Source organism: Balaenoptera physalus, assembly GCF_965194825.1.
Source record: "Balaenoptera physalus genome assembly, chromosome: 13".
Taxonomy (NCBI): domain Eukaryota; kingdom Metazoa; phylum Chordata; class Mammalia; order Artiodactyla; family Balaenopteridae; genus Balaenoptera; species Balaenoptera physalus.
In genome coordinates, this window is record NC_138892.1 from 16,450,629 (window position 1) to 16,476,157 (window position 25,529).

Sequence of the window (25,529 nt, forward strand, 5' to 3'; positions counted from 1 at the left end):
CATTCCTTTGTAAACTCCGCTCAAATAGTTACTTAGAGAGGCCTTCCCAGTCCACCGCATCTGAAAAAACACCCCCTACCCTCACTCCTGTCCCGTTACTATCCGTCCCTTTATCCTATTTTTCTTCATAGCACTTAATAACACATCCGACAATACATGTTTTTTGTTTGTCATGCCTACTAGAAGGTCAGCTCCTTGGGGGCAGCAGCTTTATTCTGTTTTGTTCTATCCATAGCACCCAAGGTGTGTCTGGGACACAGGAGGTGCTTAATAAATGTTTGTTTGTTTTTTAAATGTATGAAGGGCTTCCCTGGTGGCGCAGTGATTAAGAATCTGCCTGCCAGTGCAGGGGACATGGGTTCGAGCCCTGGTCTGGGAAGATCCCACATGCCGCAGAGCAACTAAGCCCATGCACCACAACTACTGAGCCTGCATGCCACAACTACTGAAGCCCGCTCACCTACAGCCCGTGCTCCGCAACAAGAGAAGCCACCGCAGTGAGAAGCCCGCGCACCACAACGAAGACCCAATGCAGCCAAAAATAAATAAATTAAAAAAAAAAAAAGTGAATAGTGCTTAGCACAGTTCCTGGGTCAGAGTCAATAGCTATAAGTTTATGATGTCAATTTTAGAAGTTAAAAAAATGTTGAACAGAAATGCCAAAAGTCTTTAGTGATACTATTTAAGATGTCAAAAATAAAAATACCATATTTTTACTCAATTTCAATATATATACACACTTATATTGTACTTACTCGGAGTTTCTTCTAAAATTTCTTGGAACTTGGTTCTCTCATAATCTACCAACTGGCGTTGAAGATGTGGTCTCAGACTCCTAATTGTAAAATTGACCATGTCCATTTTCATGAGGTCCAGGACATGAAATATTTGTCTAAAAATTTTAGGGTTAAAATAGTTAGGTGATTAAGAAATCAATCTGAAATTCATTAACTATTACTAATTGTACCGGCTGGAAAATATAAACATCCCCGAAATGGTTTTGAAATCCCAATCACTTTGACAATGTCACTTTTCACAAAAGGCATTATACATGCATTCCAAATGTATTCTTCCAGAGATCTCAAGAGTATTTGCTTTAGCAAATATACCTCCAGCTGATCCATTACATTCAGCCATAAACTGATAGACACTAAGAAGCATAAACAATGAGTCTTAACAATGAGACAAAAAAGATTCAAGAAGGAATTTTCATTTGAAATATTATGGAGTCTGAACATAGTATACATTGTTTCTGTTCCTAAGGAAAGAAGAAAAAGAAAAGGAAAGAAAGGACAGGGCAGTAAAGCACAGGGGAAAAACACTGCATTTTAGAGTTGGGCAGCCCTGTATTCAATTGTAGCTTTACAACTGACCAGCTCTGTGGCCAGGAACAAGTTACTCAATCTCTCTGAGCCTTAGTTTCTTCATCTGTGAAAGGAAGGGACAAGATCAACCTTGGAGGGATGTTGTGAAGAGTCAATGAGATAATGAATGCAAAATGCAGAGGAGAGTGACAGCCAGTAGGTGCTCAATACATGAGGAAGATGAACACCACAGAAAATCCTTCAAACCAAGGATTCTACAACTGGAGAATCTCAATCTGCCAGAGCTGAGTGCAACTCTAAGGATACTTTCAGCCTATTTTACAGAGGGGGAAAGTGTGACTTTGAGAGGTTGTCAACTTTCCCAGAGTCACAAAGTAAGTAACCCATTATATGCAAACCAGCTTCCTTTTCCCTTCCCTTTCCTATACGATTACATGAAACTTAATTCTCAATGTGGCTGTATTCACAAAAAAAGGAGAAGAATTCCCCTCAATGGCAAAAAGTACTGCAGACTCCTCTTTCCTCTGGGATCACAAAGAAATTACTGTCTACACAGCCAGATTAGAGTCTTACGATCTTACTGTACACATCACTTCCTGAGGGAAGCCGTGGCAGAGATAGCTGGCCGACCACCAAAGGTCCATGTTGCCTTCCTGCAGTGTGGATGTGCGGCTGGGAAGTGTGTTTCCAGACAGCAGCCACATTTCCCAGGCCACCTTCAATGTAGGTGGTACCACGGGACTAGGTACAGTCAATGTAATGCATTGCTTCTGGGCCTAGGTGGTTAAACACTGGATATGCCTTCCTCATGATCTCTTTCCCATTCACCAGCTGAATGTAAAGGACTCCAAGGAGCTGGGCGAGGGTGGAGCCAAGGAGAGAAGGAGCCTGGGTCCCTGAATGACACATGGAAGGCTGCCTGACCAAGAATCCCTGACTCGGACTCTGACATGAGTGAGAAACAAACGTTTATTGGTTAAATCACTGAGAACTCAGGGTTTACATGTCATAGCAGCTAGCACTACCCTAACTAATGAAGAAGCCTTCCTGGATCCTTAACTAGATTAGGTCCCCCTGTTGGAGGCTCCATTAATCCCCTCTACTTCCCTTTTCATAGCACTTATCACAACTGTAATTCCTTGTTCAAGAGCTGTCTCCCCATTAGACTGTAAACTCCCTGGGATCAGAGACTGCATCTGCCTTTTTCATCACTGCACCTCTAGGGCCCAGCACTGCCAACTAACAACCTTGTTGGGTCACTCAATGTGAAAACTCCATGCACACAATAAATGATTGACTTGTCCCTTGCTTAGGTGGTCTCTTCCTAGGGTCAAGGGTTCCTTTGGGAGAGGAGGAACCCTTATTCTGTGTTCCTCAATTCCCACACTTCCCTTCTGAATGAACTCAAAGGTACTCTAAGAAAATGCAAGCAGCAGAACTGCTAACCTCAGCACGTCCACAGTGTTGCAGGTAGCCTTTAACTCTCTGATATCATCATCTCGCACAGGAGCGCACAGCTTTCCCATCGTACTGATGACGTAGTTGGCCAGGCCTTGGATGTCGACAGCACTGTGCTCAGCCTGCTGCCTAATGAGGTCTGTGTCCAAGACTTCACAGATTTGGTTGCGAAGACGGTTGCCACCAGGAGTCAGAAAAGAGAGGAGAACCTGTACAGGGAAAGGAAAGAAAAATTAACAGCATCCTTACCTGAATAAAGGTTGTCATTTCTAATTTCAATGTCTAGATGACCAAGCTCCCTGTCCATATTTTAATGCCCCGGATGCCACAGAAGTTTGCATTGAGCGGTGGATCAGAGGAGCACTCCAGGGTCCTGACGCTAAAAAGAAAGCTCTGTCTTCTGAATGAAAGCCTCCCCTCCCCTCCCATGGGAAGTTACTAACACTATCGGAATGAAAACAACTGGCAAGGAAGCAATACTATTGAAAGAACTTCAAAAAGTTTACAGAGAAACCACGCAAAGACAAGTTGCAGATCATGGCTCCAAAAGAACCCTTTAAAGGAGGGCAAATAGAAACAACCCCATGGGCTCTATCAGTATATTTACATGCGAAATATTACATATTATATGAGCAAACTATATTGTGTATTCACTACACAGCAGACACTGTACTTATACACACAGCACGTGGTTAGGAGAACAAGCTCTGAGCCGGAGTGCCTCAGTTCAAATCGCTTCCACCTCTCAAAGCTGCGTGACCTTGGGTGAGTCAGGGAACTTGGTTTCTTTATATAAGATAATAACAGGCATAACTACCTCACAGCATTATGGTAAAGATAGATGAATAATCTAGTGCTTGGCACAGAGCAAGTGTCTTGTAAAAGTTAACTATGACTGTCATCTGATTTAATTCTCACAACTACTCCGGAGACAGACTTACGAAGAGAGAGCCTGTCGCTAAAGCAGGTCTATCTAACTCAGGCTCTGTGGTCTGAAGCACCACAGCCACTGCCCTACATGCTAAGCATTGGCTTGAGTTCCTGTCGCTGCCCTGTTTTCCCAGCCTGCACCCCATTCCAGGAGGTGCAGGAAAAAACCCTTTCGGTGATTGAACTGGCTCAGTGTTTCAAAAAGAGTCTCCAATACTCTTTGCAGGACATGAAAACAGGCTTTGGGGGGAAAATTACTAATTAATACAGACAACATCAACTTGCCTCTCTGATTTCTTCAAACAGTTTGATGGCGTGTTCATACTCAGGGGGCTCAGCGTTCAGTTCTGATTCCAAGACGTCCCAGAAGGCCTGGTGGACAATGTGCCTCACTCTACCGGCCAAGCTACAGGAATGAAATGGATCGTTCTTTAAAATAAGCACTATTTTTCCTGATTATAAAAGAAAGATGCTCATTGTATACATCTTAGAAAATGCAGAAAAACAGAGAATAAAAATTGCTCATAATCCTATTATTAATCTTTTGACATATTTGACCTATGTTCAATGAATCCATTGTTTTAATATAATTGTTTTAATACTGAGTCTGTACAATATTATTTCATTTAACATTCTGTCTTAAGTGTCTCCCCTAGATTTTTTAAATGCTTCCACCTTATAGCTTTTGATATGTTCATAAAATTTCATCCTAAGGAGATACTATAATTTACCTAGCTACTCTTCTACACAGACTTTTAGACTTGGTCTAGATTTTGGGGATGAGATGGCAAAATTGCTCTTTCCTTAACAGCTGAAGTTTCGTGGCATGGAACAGAACAGATTGGCCCAAGGAGACATGCATTTGATTGCCTGCCAGCTTCAGCTTAGATGTCCCATTTAAAGTTGGCCAGACCAAAACTGCTGAAACAGGAGCCTTCCTAGGACAGGCTAACAATAGAGTAGGTGGCCACCTTGCTTTACCCTGTACGTCAATGCCCTAAAATAGGTGTATGTTAAAACACACAGGGACTTCTCTGGTGATCCAGTGGTAAAGAATCTGCCTTCCAATGCAGGGGACGCAGGTTCAATCCCTGGTCAGGGAACTAAGTTCCCACAGGCCACAGGGCAGCTCAGCCCGCACGCCACAGCTACTGAGCTTGCGCGCCTCAACTAGAGCCCGCGAGCCACAAACTACAGAGCTCACCGGCCACAACTAAAGAGAAGCCCGTGCACCGCAATAAAAGATCCTGCATGCCTCAACGAAGATCCTGCATGCCACAACTAAGACCCGATGCAGCCATAAAAATAAATAAATAAATTTTAAAATAAATAAATAAATAAAACCCTCATCCCTACTGAACTCCTACACCATTTTGCAACAGTTTTTAGAAAAGCGCATATTTCCCTGAACTGTAATTACTTGCAAGTCTCTATCCCACACAGGGCTATACACCTCTCTCAGGTAGAGGCCACTTCTTCTAGGTACCCACCACTGTACCTAGCATAGCACTTGTCGTTTACTGAGGGTTCACTGAATGCATGGTGAATGAATTCATAATTTGATAGGTAAGCATATCTCCTAATTTTTCTTTTAAAGTACAAATAGCTAAATATACAATAATGCTATGAGAAGTGAAAATTAGCTTTCTGAGGAGTGTGAGTTAAAACTGTTTCTGTAACTGCAAGTACTATATTCTACTCAGCCACTTTAAATGTGAAAACTTACTCTAGTTGCCTGAATAGATTTATTCAACAGAAATGCCATTTCCAATGTTTGAGACTCTCTTGAGCAATTACAGAACAATTAGAAAGACAAACATTGCTGGGACAGACTTTTGTTCTGACCTTTACAAGCCTCATGTACTTGGCTTGAATGGACCAACCAGGAATGAGCTAAAACAACTTTATAGCTCCTTGAGGGATGTCGGAGTTTAAGTTTTCCCAAAGGCTACAAGCTTTTTAATTTTGGGGAGTGGAAGAGGTAGGGAGGAAGAGGTGGAGATGAAATCAGTCAAATCATTTATAAGCATTCCTACCTGGTATCAGAAATCTGGCTTACTTTATCAAGTGCTTCCCCCCACTTGGTAAAATATGAGAGTCGGCCATATTTTAAAGAGTAACGAGACAGTGCTTTGAGAGCTATCACCCTGTCTCCTTATTTGTCACAAATAATAAACGCTTATGCTTTGATAAAAAAAAGAAAAAAAAGTAACAACTTGGTCATTGTGGAGGGTCATCTGAAAAATCAGCAGCTAATGATATGCTATTTCACTTTTAAACAAAGGTAATGTGTCCCAACTCTACATGTTGTTTCCCTTGCTCACATTTTCTAGCCGTGGCAGAAAATGAAGAGAAGGGGAATTCATATCTTCCATAGTATCAAAGTACTTACATGCAAGGCACTTATATGCCCAGGAGCATGCATTTAGAGTCAGTGCTGTGGAGAATGCAAGGCTCAGATATGGTCATAGCAGAGCCAGGATTCAAACCCCGCGGTCTGTCTGATCCTAAAGGGCCTTCATTCAGCCTGTATTTGCAACTTTTGAATTTAAAGCACAAACACTCCCAATATGTCTTTTCTGTACTTCATAAAACATACTTATTTTAACTTCAAAAATTCATTTTTATTAGTCAGTAAATGTTTATTCAAAATTCAATATGTGGTAGGCCGTTTCAGGCGCTTGGGTGTAGTGAAAAGAAAGCCTCTGCTCTCAAAAAGCTTACATGTTAGCAGAGACAGAAAGACAAAAAACACACTGAAAGTGAGTAAGACAGTTTCAGAGCCACAAGGAAGGCAGAGGAAGACAATGTGGTCCACAATGATGAAGAGGTGCCGATTTGGCGGGGTGGCTGAAGAAAGCTTCTGTAAGACAGTAAGCGACCTTAGAGCTGAGACCCAAATGGGGAAAAGAAAGCAGCTGGTGAAGATCTATGGGAAAAACATTAAAAAAGAAGGAAGAAGGTCCAAGTCCCTGGGACAGGATCAAGCTGGTGTACTCCAGGATCAGCAAGGAAGCTTCAGTGCGGCTGAAGCACAGCAAGCAGGAGGAAAAGGAGTAAGAGACATGGTCAGTGAAGGGGGGCCTTGCTCGTCATCCTAAAGAGCTTGAATTTTTATTCTAAGTGTAACAGAACCATTGAAGGGTTTTAAGCAAAGACATGATCTAATCTGATTTACCCACTAGAAAGATCACTGTGGCTACCGGTGGATGTGGAGGATGGACGGTGCGGGAGCTAAGGATGGAGACTGGGCAACTAGTTAGGACACAAAGAGTCCGGGTCAGAGACGATGGTGGCCTGGCCTGGGGGTGTAAGCAGCACAGCTGATATGAAGGATCATGGTGAAATGCAGTCACCATAGAAAACCAAACAGATAAACCTACTTTGGCCAGTACTCTTAAAAAGTATTAGTGATAATTATAAACAACATCCCCAGGAGGAGGGCTATGACCCATATTTTAAAGAAGGAAAATTATTGTGTTTACTATTTTCCTGCTTTAAAACAAAAAATGTTCTGAAGGGAATCAAATATTATGTTGTCTTAATTGACAGAGAGAATGCCTCCCAATTTACAAATGGCACTGTGAGTTTTAAGATTCAGTGCCGTTATCCATGAGCCAATTTTGCCTCTAAAGATGATTTGCCTGCAGTAATGGCTGCAAGCCTTTTCTCCTCTTTGTCCCAGGGGACCTGTGAGCCACTGAAACCAGAAAGACTGAGGTAGGATATAAGGGCATGGCTCTAACTAGAGATCCCTTGGGCATGAGGTTAACCAGGGGTGCCTATGCAGCTGTGATTCCTCTCTCCAGAGGCTTCTGGATCACCTCTTACCACTTTGGCAGCTCAGCTGCATTTATTTATCTTTCACGACCTGAATATTAGTTTTTAATAAGTCAGGCTGCAAATATTTCTTGAGCAGGTACTACATATCAGGCACTCTGCTAGGCAATAAGGACAGAGCAAACAATATAGACATAGTTTCTCCATTAATGGGGCTTTTGGTCAAGTGGGAAAGACAGACTTTGAACCTAAAATTATAAGACATCTTAACAAGAGGGAGGTAGAGGGGGCTATAGGAGTCTTTAGAACGGGATTTAATGTAGTCTAGTGGGCTCAGGAATGTCAGGAAAAGCTTCCTTCAGGAAGAGACATATAAGCTGAATTCTAAAGATTATGAGTAACATATACCCTAGAGGAGTGGTTTTAAAAACAACTGTAAGACCTTGTTAGAGAACTAAATACTGTTAACTCCCAGTGGATATTATACAAGACTGTCCAGGAATCAGTGTGAAAATTTGTGTCCGCAGTACACACACACACACACACACACATACACACACAGTCTGCAGCACAGGTTATGCACAACACATGCCTCCAGGTTACCTGTTCTCAGGGAGGGCATCTTGTTTCAATTGAAAGTTCTCATTTACAGCAATCTCGTGAGCAAGAGTCATGTTTGATAAGTTCCTTGTTGCAGCCATCACTTCATCAAATGTTACAACCCTGGGAGGGCTTGTTGCTGAAAGGAAGACAAAAACCAGTTAACGCCCTGGAAGAGGAGTTGTCATCCAATGAAGCCTCCTGATGCACACAGGGTTTAAGTTACTCCAACATATATTTTCAGTAAGAAGAATATATATCAAAATAGATCGATTCCCCTGCTTAATACTTAAGACTCCAAAAATTTAAGAACTCCTGTGATAGCTTCAGTTACTGTATTGAAAATAAACTGTCGGCCGCTCTCGCCTTCTGAGATGGCCCACGCTCTGTCTGTGGAGCGTGTTTCCCTCTAAATAAATCCACTTCTTACCTATGACCCTGTCTCTCACTGAATTCTTTCTGCAAGGAGACATCAAGAACCTGAGCTTCATTAAGTCCTGAAACCAGATACTGAAACCCCCGCCAGGTGGGAGAAGTTAACTATATGCTGCCACAACACTCAGACCCAGGACCGGTTGGAACCAGAAGGTTGATGATGCTGACTCCCACGTACCTCACCACCAGCCAATCAGAAGAAAGCCCATGAGCTGATCACATCCTCCTCTTTGAACCATTACTATAAGACTCCTCACTACCCCCTCCAGGTCGGGACACTCAGTTTTGAGAGCATTAGCCCTCTGTGGCCCCCTTTGCTTGGCAAAGCAATAAAACTATTCTTTACAACTTCAAAAAAAAAAGAAAGAAAATAAATTGTCAAATGTTTCTGAGAAAATTTTACTAATATAGGCTATTATAAGTTATTTTTAAAAATTAAATCACCTCATTTTTTAGAGAATATTGATATCTGCATTTATTACATGTACTCTACAGGAAATTGATGGCTACTTTTTATTCTGTAATTCATAGCTCCCATTAATTTAAGCAGACTCAATATGAACTGATTTTTTAAAACTATAATTTCGAAAAGTATTCGCCGTATAGCACAATTCTAAGTTTTGCTAATTGGTAGTTATCATTTGACTTTGCTGAAGCATAACTTACCTCCTCATAGGACTGTCCTGAGATGACTAAACAAGATAATTTAAGTAAAGAACATGGTAAGAACTCAATAAATGTAGATAATTAAAATAAAATAAATCTGATAAGCTGATAATCTACTTCTCAGTAGGAAATAGTGGGTAAAGAATTATTTTAGTTATCCGTAAAGATTATTCAAAAAATTATTCTAACACGTCATGTCTTTTTGAAATCGTTGTTGGAACTCTTGGCTTCTGTTAATTAAAAATCATTACCTCAAACAACAATCCTGACTGGCAATACTTCGCTACCTAAAATAATTTATTTTAAAAAAAATTTTTGGCTGCGCCACGTGGCATATAAGATCTTAATTCCCAGACCAGGGATCGAACCTGCACCCCCTGCATTGGAAGTGTGGAGCCTTAACCACTGGACTGCCAGGGAAGTCCTTAAAATAATTTTAGAAATAAGAAGAAGAAGAGGAGGTAGTGGAGAAGGTGGAGGTGGAAGAGGAAGAAGAGGAGGAGGAAGGAATGCTGATATACAATTAGTAAAACCCTTCTTCAGGACACCTAGGTACCCTGCTGGAGACATCAACTCCATGTATAGTATAAAGAGTGAGAAAAAGCACTGAAAGCTGAGGGGCTGCTAATAAATTCTTTTGCCAATTCTCTTTTCCATTAAGATTCTCCTTAAAAATGTCTGTATCCTTTGGTCCAGCAATCCAATTATATCCAAAGGAATTCCTAGAAAGGCTTTATGCACCACGATGTTCATAAAGCACTATTTGTAACAGCAAAAAAAATAAAAAATAAAAAAGGAAATGAACTAAATGCCCAATGATAAATCAGAGGTTAAATAAATTGATGGTATTTTCACTTGGTAAAGTAGTAAGCAGTCATAAAAACGTTTTAAAAAAGCATTATCATGAGTAAATGTTTTAGTTATAATAGTAAGTGAAAAAAGTCCACATACATATACATACGTATGTCTATGTGCAGTATGAAGATATGACAAAGCATTATCACCTGTCATCTTTGGGTGACATTATAAGCGATAATTTCTTTTCTTTCTACTTATCTACCTTTCCATTTTTTAAAATGAGAATGTACTAATTTAGAATAAATACATGACAGATGAATGGATAAAGAAGATGTGGCACATATATACAATGGAATATTACTCAGTCATAAAAAGAAACGAAATTGAGTTATTTGTAGTGAGGTGGATGGACCTAGAGTCTGTCATACAGTGTGAAGTAAGTCAGAAAGAGAAAAACAAATACCGTATGCTAACACATATATATGGAATCTTAAAAAAAAAAAAAATGGTCATGAAGAACCTAGGGGCAAGACAGGAATAAAGATGCAGACCTACTAGAGAATGGACTTGAGGACACTGGGAGGGGAAAGGGTAAGCTGGGACAAAGTGAGAGAGTGGCATGGACATATATACACTACCAAATGTAAAATAGATAGCTAGTGGGAAGCAGCCGCATAGCACAGGGAGATCAGCTCGGTGCTTTGTGACCACCTAGAGGGGTGGGATAGGGAGGGTGGGAGGGAGGGAGACACAAGAGGGAAGAGATATGGGGATATATGTATATGTATAACTGATTCACTTTGTTACATAGCAGAAACTAACACACCACTGTAATGCAATTATACTCCAATAAGGATGTTAAAAAAAGAAAATAAATACAAATGAACAAACTTTTTCTGAAGTGGGCATTGATCATATTAAATGCTAGTTGCTTCTCTCTGCATTTGCTTGGGCAGCTTAAGGAGTTATATTTCCTATACAAAATGTCAATTAAAAAGCTAAAAAAAAAAAAAGACAAACACATGGCTTCACACATTTCTAGCTTCCACACACAAAAAAGGAAAAAGACATCTCCCTTCACCATGGCACTCTTTTCATTCCTTCTCATACTCTTAGTGCAGTAATTCTCCTCGTGGGCACTTTTCTGGGGTGATTTGCACAACAGTTTTTGAAATCAGTAGGAAATCCTTTAGATTATTTCACTTCCTGCCTGACCCTTGAGTTGGGGCAAGTTTCGTTCCACGTAAATAAGAAAGGACCGATTTGAATTTACCCTTGAATGTGGCTCAAAAAATGATCTCAAGAAGGAGTAGCTTTCTGCTAATTGAGAGAGAAGACAGGTGGGGTTAGGAGACCTGATTTATAGCCAAACCAAAGCAGATCAGAGACAGTGATGAAAATAAAAATGGGCAGACTGTAAACTTCAGTGGCAATTTATTGCTGAGAGCGTGTACAAGACAGCTGCAGGGCCCCCGCAGTGCCATTCCAGTACATCTAGAAGGGAAAAGTCAGTACTTTGCTCTCATTCATTTCCGAGTTTTAAAATCCAACATGCGTGTCTAGAACCACCTCCACTCCCCATTGGCTTACAAGCAGGAGAGCTGGATTTGCTAGAAGAGTCGCTTGTAAAGCTCTGCCTGGAGCACTCACAGTCACTGAGCGAAGCCATGCTTTCGGAAAACCGGGAAGAGTCTGAATCGCTTGGCTGGTCCTCGCCCACACACTGCTTCTCACCATTGAAGGGCATTTTGTGTCACTGCAGTGTGGGTAAAGAGACAGCACCTGCACAGACAAACAGACCCTGTGTCAACGTTCTGCGGTTCTCCCCCCAGTGGTGCTGGCGCTTCGTTCAATGTAGACAGCCGTGTCGCATGTATCACAGCACTGGAAAGGCCCCCAGAAGATGACCTCCTTCCTCCCATGGCACCCGGGCCAGGCTATCACTAGGCCTGCAAGACTGCCTTCCAGAAAGGGATTCCACAGCCAAGGTGTGAGCTCACACAGGACATACTTGGTGTGAACGTGGAGCAGCCCCCAGCAATAAAGCATCCTCAAAAAACAATGCGCAGAGCACACACTCTCTCCTCCTGTGGTTGCTAAAGCGTGGGAGGGTAAGAGTGAGAGTGTGGGGCTCTGGGTTTGAAGCTTGTTCTGTCTTTTGACATGTGACCTTGGAGAAGTCACTTAACTCCCTACCTCATGAGTCAAGCTGGGCTGAAAGACTAACCTCATAGGGTTGCTTGAAGATGAAATGGGATTAATCTTATTAAAGTGCTTAGCACAGCATTCAAATGTTTGCTATTATTATTGTTCCTCTTTGTTTTAAATAAAATATTTTTGAAATCAGCCTTTTTAGTTGTCTGTGAGCCTCCTAGGGAAAGAGGAAGACTAATTAAAATTTCTGGTTGGCAAGTATATAGGTTTTTCTCCTCCATTTTCCTATGAACTGTCACGCTATGAAGAGTAAGGCCTGATATTTGGTTTGTACTTTAGACAGTACCCACTGCCATCCAATGAACAAACAGGCACAAAAGATCCTGATTCACAGGTTGGGGGGAGAACAGACACTAGGAGACCTACTGTGCCATAAAGCCAGTCCCTGGACTCTATATCCACGGCTGTTTCTGGGACATCAGATTGCTTCCCAGGGAAGGGCAGGGCAGTTGGGCCCAGTCACCCCCTGGAAAGGAGATCCTGGGTACACAGGATGCTCAGGCCTGACCCCAGGATCCTCAGCCAGGCCTGTGAGGAAGCTGGCCCTGATATGAGTGTGGTGATAGCTGACACTGAGGGGAAACCTGGGCCCGAGGCGAAAGGCACCTCAAATCCTGAACGGATGGTAATGATAGTAAGGGTTCACTGAGTCTCTTTAAACCTGAGCCAGCAATGAGGTACTCAGAGCTTTTAAAGCTCTCAGAACGGGAAACCACAACTACCCATGGAATGCCTGGAAATGCCTGCAGTTTCTTCAATGATTCCTTTCACGTGTATTAAGTGCCTACTATGCACCAGGCACTGGGAAAAGTAACAGTGAACAAAATACACAGGGCCATCCTCTCATGGCTCTCAAGTCCAGTTACCTAAAATTGTGTGTGCCAGATGCTGGAGGACAAGGAAAGGGAAACCAAGGCATTGCTGAGGAAGCACGAGAAAGGAGAGGCGGGGTTGGGACCAAGGTAGTGGGATCGAGCCTTTGCTGAGAGAAACAGTGCTATTCTTTATCCTTCGGGTGATGACAGAGAAATGGATGGGCCTGAGAGGGACTTACTAAAGGTCAAAAGCCAAGGGCACTTGCCCCTGGCCTCACCTAAACAACCTCTCCAGTCCTGCCACTTGTAGAAATGCACCCGTGCTCAGCCTACCACTTCCGCAAACAGAAAACCACCAACTTGGAGGCTGCCTCTGCAAAACGAAGGCAGGCAGTGGGGACGAGCTGCCAGGAAGCTCCCCAGTAGATACACTCGCCTTCTCCTAAAGCCCAGAAGCCAATCACCTCGGACACAGACTGAGGGCCGACCCCTGGCATCCTCAGCAGTGAACTCACCTCCTTTACCCCAGGCAAACTACATTCTCCTTGAGCGTTAACTCCCGTCTGCTGGAAGGGGGACAGGTGGGGGTGGGGATAGAGGACAGAAGAAAGGGGTCTGCTCTAACCCTTTCAATTCCACCAAACCCCAAATCCCAACTGATACGCTTACCCTTCCCTCTAGCCTTCTCTCTTCGCCAACATCTTACTTCTCACTGATGGCATTTCTCGAAAATGCTAGCTTCTCCAGGAAGCCTTCCCTCTACGCCGTGGTCAGAGCTAAGGGCACTCTTCTTTGTACACCTGCAGCACATTTCTTGTATCTGCGCAATAGTACTTAGACCCTTGTAGCTATTTTCCTCCTGTGGCTACTTCCGACTCTCCTTAATAGGCAGGAACTGTGTCTCGTCCACCATCATCAGCGTCAAGTACGTGACAAATATGCATTTGGTGTTAGCTGAATGGGAATCACTAAATCCCATCTGGTACAGCTGCAGCCAGAACATTTGCAAACTGATATCACTTCACATTTACAGGCCTGTTGCTGTCAAAGTTCAAGGCCTGGAGCAGAGTACCGCCCACCTCAACCTGCTTTATTAGGCTTAAGACTCAATATTCCCTGGTCCTGTCACACTCTTACTAGAATATCTTAAACTCTGTTTCCAGTTTATTATTTCTTTCATTCATTCAACTGTATCAACTGTGCTGTGATGCTCTGCCCTCAATTTCTCTTCACTTTGGCTATTTTTCCAAGTAAGAGTGAATAAGAGCTTCCATCCACTGGAATTTATGAACTGGGTTAATAGGTATAACTATCCATTTCATTTTTCTACTCCAGCTGAACAGCACACTTCATAGGTTTCTTAACTGTGTTTAACATGGCAGCTAAGTACAAAGATTAAAAAAAACAAAAAGCTCTAGGTTAGGAGGTAGAAGTCCTGGGTGTAAGGCCTGGGTCTGTTGTTGATTTGCTGCGTGACTTTATCCACATCGAGTCTGCTCTCTTCACCTCATTTTTCGGAGGGGGCTGGGCCAGCTACCAGGTGCCTTTCGGTGAGGAATTGCTAACATGCTATAAACCCAGAGTTCCATGAGGCATCACTAGAAGCTCTGAGAAATTAAATGTGCTCATGGCCGACATACTTAATAACATGCAACTACGCTCTCTTCCAACAATTCACTGGTGGTAGAGTTTCTGGCATAGGGGATGTAACAGAAAATGTAAAAGCATCAAAATGTTTAGAAACTCTTGTTTAGTTAAGCCTCCACATTACAACTGGGTTTTAGTGGATCCAAGCACAAACTTTTCTTTGAGGCCGAAATGCACACTATTACTCTATCAAGAAATCGCCTGCGTCCTCATATTAATAATACCTAACTCACGGGGTTGGCATGAGATTTCATTCAGTCAATCTATGTAGAGTGCTTGGAACAGTGTCTGACACAGAGTAAACAGGATACAGATGTTTGCTATTGTTAGTATTATTTGCTTTAGTAGTTGTTATTATCATCATTTCAGTCATTCAAAACTCTAGCGGGAAGAACAGTTCTATTCCATGATGATAAAAGCATGTTACCCTACAGATAACAAAGACTGGTATTTAACCTAGGACAGAATTCTTGCATTTGTTAGAAATACAAAAGTCAAAAGCAAATGGCCCATCATGGTGTAAACAGTTTTCTGCAAGTTCCTTCACACTTGCTCTTACCTTTCTTGGTCTCGGGTTTCCATACAGGTCATCTGGGGACAAAGCTACTTGACTCAAAGACACTGACGGTAATTAGACTGTTTTTAAAGCTATCTTGGATTCTCTCTTAGAATAGTGATAACGAAAACAGGTTGTTTCTTTAAGAAAGGTAACGTTTCTCATACTGACAAACCTAGATTTACTTAACCTTCACCATTGCGACTCACAAACAAACCAAACAACTTTCCAGGAACACCACTTCTCATCCTACCTGGGAGGATTTACTCACTGGCCAAACGTAAAGTCAATGTGAAGAGAGAAGATAACGCCAAAACAAAGCCTCCGACACTCCAGTGTGTCACTATTCAAAGAGAATAATCACATTTTTCATTGTACCGTTCCACATTTTATAATAATAAAGGCAATATTATGCCATTCCTTCCAAGGTCAATGACTGGGAGACAGCAGGCACTTGAATACTTATTGTTGAATGAATGGCAGTATGACCACTGACATTTTAGAGAGGAGGGAACAGGCACAGAGACCTGAAGGGGCTAGTCCTGTGTTCCAGCACATATGGAGCAGAGATCAGTTTCTAATTTGCCAGTGATCCTCGGGCTGCATCCAGATTACCGACTTTACTTCCTTATTTCCTTTCTGCAGCAAACTCTATCTGCAAATGATCCTGCACTGGTTCAGGATTGCAAAGATCCACCAGTGACAATGCACATGTCACCGAAGCAGTAAGAACACTGGCTCTGGAGCCAGGTGGATGGGATCCTTGATCTCGACTCGTGATATTTACTGACTGGAGACAGGGAACTTACCATTTATGAATCGGGGACAATATTATTATCTACCTTGTAGAATTGTTGTGAGGATTAATTGAAATAGTCTATGTCAAGTACTTAAACTCCTACTAAGTGCTCGACAGATAACAATTATTATTTTATTCTTATTAGAGGAAGTCATGAATTTAAAAAAATATCAATGTCATAAAAAACAAAGAAAGGTTGAGGATATGTTCCAGATGAAAGGGGACTTGACAACCGAGTGCAATAGATGATCCTAGATTGCATCCTGTACCAAAGAAAAAAATGCTATAAAGAACATTATTACATCAATTGACAACATGGTTACAATACTTGAATCTACTGTCTGTATTACAATGTTAAATTTACTGAAGTTGATAAATGTGCTGTGATTATGCATTTAGGAAAAAAGGCCCGTGATATATGCAACTTTCTCTCCAACGAGAGAGAAAAAGACAAAACAATAAAGCCTATGAAGCAAAAGGTTAATAGGTGAATATGAGTAAAAGGTAGACAATAGGGAGTTCTTTGTACTGTTCTTGTAACTTTTTCTGTAAGTTTGAAATTATTTCCAAGCAAAAGGTTAAAAGAGAAGAAGTACTGAACCAAAAGTTCAAGTCTAATTCAGAACAGCCCAGTCTCCTGTAGTTTTCAGATCTTGATTGTTCCCACCACTACAATAGCTTAGATATACTCTATTACAGAAGCTCTTCTAGACAGTCAAACCCGTCCCAATGTCCTTCTTGAACAGTGCCTAGTGAATAAAACAGGAAATCGTCGAGAGCCCTTCTGAAAAGGCAAAAGAAATCATCCCTTTTAAGAGTTCTTCTCCAGGTGGGTTCCCTTTTCTTAAGAAGTCTCTTGGCAGTGGTTTATAACCCCTCTGTGATCTGGCCTCTGCCCACTTCATTCTGTTACCACTCTCTCCCTAATCCTTCATACTCTGGACACAATGGCCTTCTTTGGGCTCCTCAGACATGCCAAACTTCCTCCTTTGGAGCACTTGTACCTGCTTTTCTCTTCCAGTGGGATGTTCTTCTCCCTGATCTCTGTGTGGTTGGAGCCTTGTTGTCATTCAGATTTGAAAGCAAATGTTACAACTTCAAAGTGACCTTCCTTAATATCCCCACTAATTCCATTTAAATTCGTCATCTTAGAGCTTAGAACACCACGTGGGATAGAGAAGGAGCTCAGTGAGCATCACTGATGAACAAATTAAGCCATGTTCTATTCAAAAGACAACTTGGGCCGCCCTTCTCCTCTGCCTCACTCACTGCTCATATTCCCATTATGTAGTCATTTAAAGCACGATAGTTGTTTTCTGCAAATCTGCCTCGCCGCTAAATTTTAAGCTCCTTGTGTGAAGAAGCTATGTCTCCCTTCTCCAATTCCCAGTGCAAATTAGCAAATTAGCAAAGACTCACAGTCCCAGAGCTTAGAGAAACTCTTATATTGTGCCTTTCCAACCTCCTAATGCTAACTGATAGCAAATAATAACAATTGGAGTTAACAGTTATTGAGTACTTACTATGACTCAGCCCCTATGATAAGTGCTTAAAATGTTTTATCTTCTTGAATCTTCATCATAACCTTGTTAGCTAAGGTATCATCATTATCCCTGTTTTATAGATAAGAACCTGAGGCTCAGAGAGGTTAAGTTATTTGCTCGAGGGTTCATAGCAGCGGCAGAGGCACAGCTCTAATCCAGGCAGTGGGTCCTTAAAGCCTGTGCTCTTTACCACTCTAGGATGGCTGGAGAAAATGTGGCGTACTGCTCATTCTTTCCACTCCCACTCTGCCATAGATCTACCCGCTACCATGTGGACACTTGCACATAGGGTAACAAGCTGACCTTACCCCCGGGGTGTCTGCTTAAGTGCTATACCGTGAAGGGCATCACTGAAAGAGTCCATTGACCAAAATTATTCTCAACCACCCCACTAGAGTGACTGAAAATCCTCTATCAGGGAGCCATTCTTTATGCACTGCAAAATCCCTCCTTAAAACCCAAATATTATCCAAAGGGTTAATTGCTTATAGCTAGCATGAGTCAAAAGCATTTTGAAGTGAATTATTCAGATTATCCAGCAGGGCCCTGAGGAATGGAACCCATTCAATTAAGGTTAAGTCATGAAAAGAGAAAATTTCAAGAAATAGCTAGCGGGTATCGTTCTTCAAGACCAGATCAAGGTCAGCTACAAGGACAAGCATTCATATATTTGTAGTAAAGGGCAGGGAGTCAGAGGAGTAGGACTGGGCTCTGAAGAAAACAACGCAGATGATAAGGAAAAATCTTCATCTTCTGCAAAGTGCTGCTTTAGAACCAGTCCTGAACAGCAGCAGCGCTTAAAAAGTTATTCACACGCAGCAAAGCAAAAACCACAGGGCAGAGAGGTAGGTGCCTGCTCCATTCAGCTAGAGAATACTGGTCTTCATCAAATTAGAGCCAGCAAAGAGCTAGATAAAAGCCAACAAAGCCAGTCATTGTCCAAAAAAAGCAGATGTTCACGCCACACATAACATTACAACGTCAGGGAGAAGGATTTCTAGGCACTTTTCACACTTGAAAACACTTCTTCTCCCACCCCTGGTTGGCCTGTTTTAGTACCTGTTTCCCCCTCTGGGCCCTCAACCCTCCACAAAATGGCATTGAAGCTGCTTCCACACACGACTGGGTATCTTCAGCTCTGGGCCACTTCAAGTCGGGAAAACTCCACGGGCTGCCAGGGTGATAGATGAAATCCCTGGAGGCAAGAGGAAAAGGCAGGCAGAGCGCCTCCTGCAATGGGAACCACTGTCATAACCTCATTAAGTTTGGCAGGTGGGACAGAGCAAGGTCTCTGACTGGGCTGGAGACCCATGGGACCAAGGGGATCTTGGGGGCCGAGGGGCCGACTGGGGACAAGGACAGCTTGTCTAGTTTCTTCAAGGTGAAAGTAACAGGATAACCATCGAAGACAGCATAAACTTTAGTCACTTGAGGGCCACTCTTCACGCCTGTTTCCACACTTCCATCCTCACCTGTGCTCTATCAAACACTTCTCTTTATCTGAACGAGATTTTTGCACTTAGATACACTTAGTTTGAAAGGAAACTTTATATCATTGTGAAATCTCTCGGTTTAAGGGAACAGTTTTTCTTAATACTAACGAAAACACTTAACCACGTTCGTCCACGTGCCACCTCAAATCATCGCTATGACCCGAAGTGGCGCCACACAGAGTAGCAGCCTTGGGAAGCACAAGCCATCCCTGACAGTCCCAGGGGTTCGAGCCCGGGCCTGGTGGGCATGTCCCGCCTCTTCCCTGCAACTGAGGGTACAGTCGTGGGGACGCATCTGCACACCCCTCGCCCACGTCCTCTGGGCGCCCCTCCCCTCCAGCAGCACGTTTCCTGTCAAAACAAACCCTTGGGGGAGGGGACGGCGGAGGCCGAGCCGAGCACCGAGGAAACCCAGGCAACAAACCCCAAACACGCACTTGGGGCCCCGCCCGGCCCCGACAGCGACTCAGTTCGCCCACCCGGGCCAGGGGTCGCAGGCGACAGGATGCCCCCTCCCGGAGCCCCGATGGTGGGAAGCCGCTCGCGGCGCGGTCGCTGGCACGGACCCAGGGGGATGTAAGCAGAGGCCAAGCGGCCCCGACCCTGGCGCCTCCAGGGCCCGAAGCCCGCGGTCGCCCCAACACCCACCGTGACCACTCGGCGCCCGCGCCCCGCTCCCACGCGGGACGGCGGTTCGAGGTCAAACAAGGTGATGTGGCGGGTTGGGGGAGCAAGGAGCGGGCCTTTACCGCCCCTGCCCCCGGGTCCCAGGACGGCGCTCCGAGCGGGGGTGGGGGAGACCCTCGGGCTGCCCGGGGGCAACGTGTCCCTCTCCGCCGGCCCGGGCCCATCGCCTCAGAGCCCGCGACCCCCTCCCCCGGAATGGTACGCACCGGCTCCGGCGCGGCGACAGGCGGAGGAGAAAGGCGACTGAGTGAGCCCGGTTCAGGAGTCTCTGGGTGTTCCCTCGCCCAGCACGGCACAAACACCTCAGAAGCCCACGAGTCCAACAACCCTCAGCCTCCCCGGTCCCCCACCACGCGGCATTTAAAGGGCCGGGAGGGACTCTAGAGAGGCAGCCACGGCGTGGCCACCACGTAACCGGAGAGAGGGGGGAAGACGGCATCGGGGAGAAGGGGAAATCTAGGGCACTTCAGCTTCGATGTCCGAGCTCTGACAGATCTGACCTAATACAGGACATTTTCCTCATCTTCGGATGAAAGAGGCCAAGGAGAGCTCGGATTGGGTGTGTTCTGGGTGCGAGAGGGAACGGTTCCCCCCCTGTGGGCTGAGAGTGGTGCGGTCCGGGGACTGCTAGGGGCGGGGAGAGAAGTGTTTACGGAACTGGGGCAGCGGTGCCTACTCCAGCTCTCGGTGTTGGAGGCGGGGCCTGTCGGGACGCTGGGGACTGGGCGGAGCGGGGAGTCTGGGGGAGGAGCGGGGATTCTGGGGGCGGAACGGGGATTCTGGGGACAGGGCGGAGGTGCTTGTGGAGCGCTGGATTGACCTCCCCCGACCCCGGGCTTCCGGGGCGCACCACCGTAAGCAATGCTGCTAGGTCCCCGGCCGCGCGTGGAACTTTTACAGCCCGAACACCCCTCATCTAGACTGGGCGATCCAAGTTAAGTGCCCACTATCACACGGTCTAAACTGAGACAACCCAACCCACAAACGGGCAAGTGCATTCCCACGCACGTCAGCAACCAACTTGTTACCTATTTTTGTATCTGCACCTCCACAGAAACAGGAGTCCAGATTTGCATATGGCTGGACAGGACGATTAGCTCCTGGGAGTCACACCCACCCAGGCTCTCTGAAGACATAAACTTCGTGTGCACGCAAAAGATAAAGCATCTTACTTCCCCTAGGGTTCTTCAGCATCTATCTCCCGGAGAAGTTTCGACAGTAGTTAATGTAAATAAGCAGTCCCAGGGAGCTCGGTGCGGTCAGGCCTACTGTTCGGCTCTGCTGTGGGTGTGCTTCAGAGTGTACAGAAACACCCTTCCCCCAACCGCACACACGAAAGCCACTGTATCTTCTGTCAGGTGTACATTGGTGTTATTTGAGAGCCAGTTTCATGCAAGAATGTAAGTGACTTTTGTATAGGCTCAAGTACTTCCGTTTAGTGCTGAAATCATGTCTGGATTGTAAAGGCAAAATTGGTTCTAGAAAAAGAACCAGACAAGCAACATTTTAAAGGACGGCAGAAAGCCAGTTAACCTAGATGGAATCATTCAGTGTCACAACATGGGCTCACACTACTATGAGATCTTGGTCAATGGGGAAACATGATAACTGGCTCATTGGGTTTTTGTGAGGATGAAATGAGATAAAGCAGTGCTTAGAGCTGTACACAGTAAGCACTCAATCAGTGTTGTTGAAACTATTTGGCAAACCACTCTGAACAACCTTAGCTGGTGATCTGTATAAATTTGTAGTATTTGTGTCTCCTTATGCCACTCTCTCCTCCCTTCTCCTAAAATACACAACTTGTTACAAATCAAGAGATTAAAGAGAAAATGCTATTGCCACCCAGGTTCTTTCCTATGAACCTTGTTTATACCGTTTGTTGGAATCAGAAGTCAGGTTGACAGAAGCCTCTAATTTCAATACTTGCCAAATAACAACCACCACACAACTGCCATCACCACCCTAAAGATTCCACAATAGAAAGATTAAGTAAAAATATCCCCCAAACTTCTGGACACTGTGACAATGACACATTGCAGCTTTGCTTCCTTTGTTAGCTTTGCAGGGGCTTAAGTGTTGTTTTGCCATATTAAATAATGTGAAGCAGGTAAGCATGAGTCAGGAGAGTTGTCCAGTCTACCTGGGTCACCAGCTGCCTGACCCTGGGCATGGCACTTATTTTAAAGCTCAAATATGTAACTCTCAAAGCCATGAGGAATCAATTTTTGTCAAAGCAGATGAGTCAAGTTTCAGCCTATGCTGGTGTGAGAACCTTGAGGCAGAAGAGGTAGGGTAAAACCAGAGACCCATGCAAAGGAGAAAAAGTCTCCTGGAAAAACAATCTTCTATTACATCAACGTTAAATAACTTGCTATCTGGAAACCTTTTGGTCAATTACCTGACTAATTGTCCTTAGCCTGGCTTGTATATAAAATCACTTTGAAGAAATACAGTACTGTAAAACATTAGGCAGTTTCCTTAAAAAAAAAAAAAAGCCTTGTATCATATTCTTACTCAGAGAGCTCAGGCTGTCATAGAATAAAATCCTCCTTGCTCAGATTATGTTCATGACCTTCCAAAAAAACTGTCTGAAAAGGCAACCTCTTTAGTAAGTAAAATAATTAGCTTTTTATTTGAAGAAGACATCACACCTAATTTTTCTAACTTTTCTGTTTTGAATCACTTAGAGAACTCATGGTAATGCAGTTTGTTTAAATTACACAATAGATTAAATTTGATCTGTTACCTTTGGCAAATGACAAAGGACAGATCAAAATTTTTGCTTGGTAAAGAAATGTAAATACTACTTTTCCTTTGACACATCTTAAATCTGAGTTTTAAATTACAGTGAAGCCTTGTATAAATCAGAAAATCCCAAAATGTAATTTTAATATGGATTTGCAACCTCTCAGCCATTTAACTTTTGTAGCGGGGCTGCATCTCGTGCTGATCTAGCATAATGCAAATTCAACTAGACAGAGATGGGACCGGGAGTGTGGAGCACAGCAGCATAACTGGAACTCTGCCAATGATTTTAACCCCTTCTCTCTGTGGGAGTTGTGAGGCTTCGCTTTCCTGAGTTGATCTCAGTTTCCAAGCTTCTCATTATGTTCCAAACTTCTTATCCAAGGCTGGTTTCGTGAGCATGCAGTGCCTCAAGACCCTGACCTTGGAAGAGCCCCATACTAGGTTTAATGCTCTGATGCTGCCAACTTGAAATTCTCAATATTTTTTAAACAAGAAGCTCTGCATTTTCATTTTGCACAAGACCTTGAAAATCATGTCGCTGGTCCTGACCTCACCCCACAGAATATGAGTCTAGTGTTTGAAGGTGCTTATTTTCCCTTTATCTGTCCTCAAATGCAAGTCAGTTACTTTATCTAGTGCTCAGGTGAAGAAACATATATCTGTTTCCAGGAATTCCCTGGTGGTCCAGTGGTTAGGACTCGGCGCTTTCACTGCCGCGGCCGGGGTTCAATCCCTGGTAGGAGAACTAAGATCCTGAAAGCTGAGCAGCCGGAAAAAGAAAAGAAAAGAAAAGAAAAAATGTGTTTCCAAGGTCTTACGATCCACTTAAGGAATTTTCAGGGATAACTTTGACTGCACATGATTTTGACCTTATGGTCTCTCTTTAGAACCTAACCCCTCACATAATATATGACTCCACTGTAAGTAGAAAAATTGATTAAATGGAATCCCATCTCTTTTTCTCTCCCATGTCCATCTTAACGTGCTAAGAAGGACTAAAAAGCAATAAAGGGGGGAAAAAAGGCAATAGAAAGTAGAAGGAAGAAAAATAATTTGGCTAATATATGAACAAGATGATCGGTCACTAAATGTTCAAAATTTAACCACACCTTCTTGGCAGATTTGTCATTTTTTTTTTCTTTTGGTCTTGAATATAAGGCAGATTTAGATCATTTACCAGTTCTGAGAATCAAAATGTTGATTCTTGATCAAGTTTCCAACTCACCAAAACCAGTTTTTCCCCTGACTCTACTCAACTGAATTGGTGTAAAATTGGAGATTATTTCTCATTCCAATTGCCTCACACCTACCATACTAGAAAGAAAACCATTTTTAATTAGTACCCCCCTTCACCCTCCATGGGCCCCCTCCACTTACCTGGGTACCACTGTTGTCCCTTGGAAAACCAAAAAAGAGAGCGAGGGCCAGCAGTGAGGACAACTCTGGGCAGGAAGTGGGAGGGGCCAAGGAGAGATGAAGCTCAAAGGAACACCTATGAGAGGCCAAAGAGATGATGGCTCAGAGCTCAGCCAAGACAGCCATGCTCTCTACCCCACCTCTGGGCCAGCAGGCAGTTGTTTTCTAAATGTCTTCATAGTCCTTCATTCAACCATGGATGAAGATTTGGGCCCTCCATTTAAAAATCAGTTGGAACACCCAATGGCGTGGCGGAAGAGCTTCTAAAATTAAAGGGAAAACCCAGAAGACATAAAGGAAAAGATTAAGAAATGTGACTCTTCAGATACAGCGTTCAACATAAAAACATGAATTATAGAACAGTCACTGTGCGGTGATACCATTTATGCTTGAGAGAGAGCTGGCACTAGAGAGCACATGTATGTATTTTGTATACATGACATGCATAGAAATGGACTAAAAAGTTAGCCTCCCAACTGTATAGGAGGCAAGTTGGCAGATGTTCCTCCTTTATTCTATATACATACAAATGGCTTATTTTTTTTACAATGAGAATGTATTCATTCATACATTATTAATGTAATTTCACATGGCCTCACAATGATACTACTCTTATCATTGAATGTCCTCCTAAATATGCCTTAGTGATGGAGGGCTATTAACACTACACAACAGTTTTCCCATCTCCTTTATATTCATATTTTTTTAAAGTCATGATAAGAAAAGGAGCTTTTTATGTAAACTATGGAAAGGAATAGATTTGCAAAAGGCCCTTCACTAAGGTATGTCAAAATTATTTATGCTGGGGGGGTGGAATACTCATCTTTACTTTTTAAGTTGTTCCCTTCAAGCCCAATTCTTAGACAGTCAAGGTGCATGGAGTTTACTTTGATTTTAAAAACATGTTTTGCCCCACCTGCAACCTCTAAGGGTTTCTTTCCTTTGATGATAAACCAAAGTGGTATGGGACTTAAGTAATTATATTACTTTTTGAGGATAAAAAATTGAGAGCCCCGAACATTCAGGTGTCTGTACAATAGTTTTTACTTAAGTTGCATAGGGTTCTAGTAGAAGGTATTACAGGGTTTATGACTGAGCAAAGGGATATTGAGTGACCCACTGAATTGGCTGGTCAAGAATAGAAAACAAAGCTCATTTCGTGGCTTCTGTACACACACACACACACACACAGTCACACACACAGTCACATGCAAAGTATTACCTATTGGCATTATTATTTAATTTCCATAACAACATGCCAACAAGCATGCCAGGACTGTATCAACTAAGTGCCCAAAGTGTTTATAATCACATTGCATTACTCTAGAAGGGTGCTTGGACCAGGTACTGGGGTGGCTGTGCCTTCCAGGTAGCGAGGAGAATGAAATGGTGCCAACTCTCTTAAGATATGAAGCTGTCCATGCATCTCTCATATGTATATATGAAGCAGTCAGAAAAAGAAAAAAAAAGTAAATTCTGCTAAGAAAATCTGGAGTAAAGAAGCAAGTAAACAGCAAGGTGTTTCTGGCCGATTCCCTGATAGGGATTGTTCATGTTAAGAGTATAACTCTAACCACATAATTAGCAAATCCTGAAAATCTGGGTACAACATAAT

At 43.3% G+C, this 25,529-nt stretch overlaps 1 protein-coding gene and 1 long non-coding RNA gene across 6 annotated transcripts in view; one reads left to right on the plus strand and one right to left on the minus strand.

Annotated features, from left to right (window-relative positions):
* Positions 1 to 20,144, minus strand: part of TCP11L2 (t-complex 11 like 2) — a 45,833-nt gene extending 25,689 nt beyond the window's left edge. The window contains exons 1-7 of one of the 5 annotated variants that reach the window (XM_082419469.1): positions 19,954 to 20,137; positions 12,220 to 12,363; positions 11,583 to 11,774; positions 8,097 to 8,232; positions 3,999 to 4,119; positions 2,772 to 2,992; positions 756 to 892 (exon numbers count right to left, since the gene is read on the minus strand). In XM_082419469.1, the coding sequence (XP_082275595.1) occupies positions 756 to 892; positions 2,772 to 2,992; positions 3,999 to 4,119; positions 8,097 to 8,232; positions 11,583 to 11,739 (772 nt within the window). In that variant the 5' untranslated portion in view covers positions 11,740 to 11,774; positions 12,220 to 12,363; positions 19,954 to 20,137. Of the gene's footprint in view, positions 1 to 755; positions 893 to 2,771; positions 2,993 to 3,998; positions 4,120 to 8,096; positions 8,233 to 11,582; positions 11,775 to 12,219; positions 12,364 to 13,690; positions 13,806 to 19,953 lie in introns of those variants that run through there. The other 4 variants (XM_082419468.1, XM_082419470.1, XM_082419472.1 and 1 more) reach the window with 4 other exon arrangements.
* LOC309640616 overlaps positions 13,967 to 25,529 on the plus strand; it is a 441,572-nt gene continuing 430,009 nt past the window's right edge. Inside the window, exon 1 of the long non-coding RNA XR_014252307.1 lies at positions 13,967 to 19,769. This is a non-coding gene — a long non-coding RNA (uncharacterized lncRNA). The remainder of the gene's footprint in view (positions 19,770 to 25,529) is intronic.